The following is a 5,000-nucleotide window of genomic DNA, read 5'->3' on the forward strand; positions in this document are numbered from 1 at the left end:
AAAACGTTGATGAAGATCGAAAACAGCGGTACGGCTGGAACACATGGTACTTTAAATGGCAGGGGCGTCTTGTTCTGGGGCTGTCGCACAAGTAGCACGATGAAAGTGACTAGGAGGATCCCTAACAAGCATGCCATGAAGATGGCCCATGCTTGTCCATTCAAAATAGCATCGTCTCCCCAGATGAGAAGTATGCTTATAAAGAAGTAGATCACCACATTGAAATAGATTCCAATGGCAGCAAGTCGTGCAGTTTGCAAAGTCGGACCATCAGTTTCTTGTGTCAATCTAGTGTCTTCCCTTGGTACCTCGTCATCTGAAGTTTCTTCGTTAGTTGAGAAAATCTTTTCCCCTCCTTTGACGATTCCCACACTACCTGGTTGATAACGAAGCAACAACACGCACAGGGCCACTATTGTGTATGCTAACAGAGTACCAATGGACATCATTTCGACTAGGGCTTCAAGGTCGAATATGAGGGCCAGGAACGCCGCAAGGGCCCCAGACAGGACGGTGGCGATGACTGGAATCTCCGTCTTTGGATTAACCTTGGCCAAAAATCTTTAAAAAAAATGTAAGAATACCAATAATCTTAAATAAACGCAAACATTGTGTTCGAGCAAAAGGCAAATTATTTCTGTCATGTACCATTACGGAAGCGAATTCATCAGCGGAAAACACGGCTGCATTAAAAAAGACTGATTTCACATTCCAAGACCTTCACTATTTCTCTGCATTGCAGTGTACTGCAACAATGTATAATCACTTATTACAAAATATGTATCTGTATACCCACAAAAATACACCAAAGTTAGCCTTAAAAAATAACGGAAACTTAACGACGAGGAAGGCTTGCTACAGGCTGAAAATGACGTTATCTTACTTGAAAATAAGGCCATCGCTTGCCATGGCGTACAGCATTCTGGGTAAAGGGAATAGGCCTCCAATCAAAGATGCAGTCAATCCACAGAGGGCTCCCACGGCTATGATATATTTTGCCCACGGAGCTCCTCGCATCGCGAACACCTCTGGCAGAGCACCGCGCTCAGCTAACTGGTTATAGGGCACCATAAGAGTCAGCACGGCAGAGACCCCAAAATAGGCCACGAAACAAATACCTTCGAAAGAAAAAAAACATACATATAAGTAAAGTTAGTCCAAAATAACATAAACAATTGGACCGTACTGACAGAAAATCTCAAAGGTAAAACTTTGGGTGGGTGAAGCGAAAAGGATTTTATTTCTTTATGGCCATATAAATTAATGATTGTGACTCAGCACGCCAAGTTTGACATGGCTGATTATAGCGGGGCTCCCACGCGCACGAAGCGCGCGTGGGGCAGAGCCCCATACCCATGGAATATGGTCAACCTCTTTTCGTTTGGTTGTCACGTGACTGACCGAGCGTAAGTTCGTTCGTACGTACGTACGTAGGTGCCCTCTGTCATGTATGCTATCACTCAAGTACTATATGATCAAATTTGAAAAGATGGCGTCCACGCGGCCGACCCTCAAAATTTTCAGGTCGGATTTTTCGTTCATTTGCGATCGAGTTAGATCTTGTGGAACTCAGAATGATGTAAAGTAACAATGCTATAGAATACTCTGCTTGGAAAAGAATGGATATCAAGCAAGGTCTTAAAGGTGACAGAAAAAGCTCTCAAGTCAACGACACTACGATTCTCTAAGGCGATGCGAATTATGGACGTAAAGTGAAAACCGAACTTTCGGACTTCAAGCAGGGCCTAGCGACAATTTGAAGATTCGATGATGCGGCAAATATTATGTTTTAGTAACAATGTGTTCAAAAAGTATTGTTTAATAGAAGATTTTGCGTCAAATTGAAGTTTTTTCAGAATTTTCAGCATAACGCTGCGCAATTACTGGCCTTGAAGGCAAGTAAACAACGATCTAAGCAGGGAGATGACAAAACGCGGAGCCCTACTCCATGAGTACCCTATGGAGTGCCTGGATGGAGTACCCCTAAAAATCATGTATTAGTCAAATAAAATACTTTATGAACATGGTGAATCGTTTAGATGTACATATTCTGATAAATTTTGAGCTTGTCAGCTCTCCGATTGTCGCAGTTCGATGTAGTACACAAATTGACCGCCATCTTGAAATTAACATTAAACTGCTGACCACTTCCAACGGAAAGCTTTAATGTTGCTAGCATCCATGAAAGTTATCGTTAATAGGCCGACTACCATCTATTTTCATATGATTTTCAAGAGGCCAAAAGGAGGGACAACCTTCATTCTGCAACGGGTTTTACGTCTTCCAAAACACGTGTTTATGTATGGCGTCTGTAAGAACTGTGGCGCTCCATCTAGTAACACATGGCCTCATGGGTTTCTTAAATGTTCGAAACGATGAGGATACAAGCTTACATTTGTAGGTTGAGACTTAAAAAGGTAATCCCTATCTTTAAACTGAGCTTCTCTTCACCCATCCATTTGTAGCTTAATAAAATTGAGTTATGTAAACAAACCAAAAAAAAAGTGACGGGTCGGAAAATAAATCCGACTGGGATTGTTGATCTGGGAAATGCAGTAAGCTTGGTTTTGTTCATCACATGGAGTTGTTTGTCTTTTTGTCAAAGGACTCATCATGACACAGCGGTAAAACCAAAATGGAGGAACCAGTAATACTGAGAGCTCTAGTCAAATGTCCCCCAAAAAACTGGATTGTATTGACATTTGGAGAGCTGGTAAGCTCAATATATTTTAGGATACGTACATCTAAACGATTCACCATGTTCATAAAATATTTTATTTGACCAATACATGACTTTTAGGGGTACTCCATTAAGATACTCCATAGGGTACTCCATGGAGTAGGGCTCCGCGTTTTGTCATCTCCCATCTAAGCATGATGAATTTTACCGCGTGGGCTTTGTACACGCGAGAGATTCGTACGTTTTTCGCTTATGACAGCAAATCAAAAACTATTTGGAATAAATCTGTCGTCCCGAAATATTTCTTGGCCATTTTAGTTTTGCTTCCATGGAACTTGAGATCTCTTCACCCACGGACAAATTCGCATAGTCCATTTTGAAATATGATCCACATGCCCAATTGCACACATGCGAAAATATTTAGCGATTTTTACCTTTCATCTTGATTTTTGAGTTAAAACGTAATATGCACCTATCGCTTTTTTCGTCTGAAATAAGTTCTTTAATTGGTCTTCTTTTGCTGGAGCTTGTTTTTTTGCAAAAGATGATTTTTAAAAATTTACTGTGAATTGTGTTTGCTTTCTTGGTTTCTCCAAAATTTTGACTTTTCACAGGCACGTGTTACACGTAAGTGTCAATGGGTTTCATCTATACTGAATGAATTTTTGGCTAAAAATGTTTAATATATGTAAAGAAATTTTATTGCAAAATTTTCACCTATTGGGTGGCCAATTTACATTATCAACTCAGTTGAGAAAACCAAATTATCCTGAACATAAGAAGAGCCAACCAAACACATGCGCTCGGCTTACCACTCAATTGATCAAGAACGTGGTAAAATTGAAGAACAGCAAGAAGAACTCCCCAAAATATCTGTCGGCCGACTTTTGTGCAATTTTGAGTCTTTGAAAAAATTTACTTCTGCTTATTTATTCCAAATTCAAAAACGAGTAAATAGACTGTCATCTTGGTAAGTTTGAACTTGCACAAATTGCACAACAGTCGGCCGACAGATATTTTGGGGAACTGTTCTTCAATTTTACCAACGTGGTAAAATTGAAGACATAGTCAAAACACAATGAAAACAAATAATAAAGACAATAATGAAAACAATAATGAAAACAAATTCAGTCACTCGCACTCGAAATTTACCTCAATCGCGTGGTTTTCGTCAAAATTCATTTTGTGGTAATTGTGAAAGTTCAAACTTACCAAGATGACAGTCTATTAACTCGTTTCTGAATTTGGAAATATATAGATAAGCACGAGTAAATTTTTTTCAAAGACTCACAAAATTGCACAACAGTCGGCCGACAGTCGACCGACAGATATTTTGAGGAGCTGTTCTTCAATTTTACCAAGAACGTTTACATCACCATGGGCTACAGCTGTTCTGCTAGGATGCATTTGATCATTTGAACCCGCCTCTGAGAAGAAACGTAAATCAGCGGACCGAACCGAATAACGTATACACATGTGCTAGTTTTTGGCGCGGAAAACCGATTTTGAGTCGTTTACATGGTTGATTTTCTATTCTGTTGCTTCGAGGCGTTGTTTGCCTTGCCGCTTTTCTTATACAGGATCGGACAACCTCCAAAAGTTTTGTACACCCCGTAGATATTTTCGAAAATTTATTTCCTCCTTGAAAACTTTGGAAAAGGAAAATGCCTTCGACGGCCCTTTATCATTTTCCGCGAATTTCGCTGGATTTTAAAGTTCGCACGTTTGAGACCGCCTTTTCGCTCCGTGAACGCAGCGGTATATCAATATTTTGAACTGTCTTTCTTGAAGAAAAATTTGCACTCTCGGGATTTCCGTCCTAAAAATTCACGAAATTGCATAAAAAAGGTATATGAGAAGACATTATTGTCTGATTGAGGAAATAACCAAACGAAGCGAAAATAATCAGTGATCGAAATTGTATACAAATAAAGGTTGACAAGTAGCAACAGGTTCTGCTGGTGACTATGACAGCGGCTGATGAGAACAAAACTTGTAAGAGAAGAGTTAGCGAATCGTTACGGCAAATTACAACCAACTCGTTTTAGTGCCGGAAAAATCGTTGGCCAGAATCCCAGCTGTCTAAGCGGACGATTGATCAAGGGGAAACTGAATATAAAATTGCTAACCGCTCTTAACAAATAGCCGTTGTAATCAATGAAGCGGTGTTTGAAGGAAATTAAAAGCAGCCAAATGACCACTTTGATTTCTTTTGATCGAGCCGTTCGGCGAAAAAAATTTAGCAGTGAAATGATTTCACTCGGTAGTAATTTTGTCTTGACTTGCACAGTTGAATTCTGAAGGATCAAACCAAGCAAGA

At 39.8% G+C, this 5,000-nt stretch overlaps 1 protein-coding gene across 1 annotated transcript in view; it reads right to left on the reverse strand.

Moving 5' to 3' along the window:
- LOC111329403 (high affinity cationic amino acid transporter 1) overlaps window positions 1–5,000 on the reverse strand; it is a 14,555-nt gene that overhangs the window by 94 nt on the left and 9,461 nt on the right. The window contains exons 2-3 of the mRNA XM_088731471.1: window positions 884–1,118; window positions 1–561 (exon numbers count right to left, since the gene is read on the reverse strand). The exon at window positions 1–561 is cut by the window's left edge and continues 94 nt beyond it. Of these exons, the coding sequence (XP_088587597.1) occupies window positions 1–561; window positions 884–1,118 (796 nt within the window). The remainder of the gene's footprint in view (window positions 562–883; window positions 1,119–5,000) is intronic.

Source organism: Stylophora pistillata, chromosome 8 (assembly GCF_964205215.1).
Source record: "Stylophora pistillata chromosome 8, jaStyPist1.2, whole genome shotgun sequence".
NCBI classification, from domain to species: Eukaryota; Metazoa; Cnidaria; class Anthozoa; order Scleractinia; family Pocilloporidae; genus Stylophora; species Stylophora pistillata.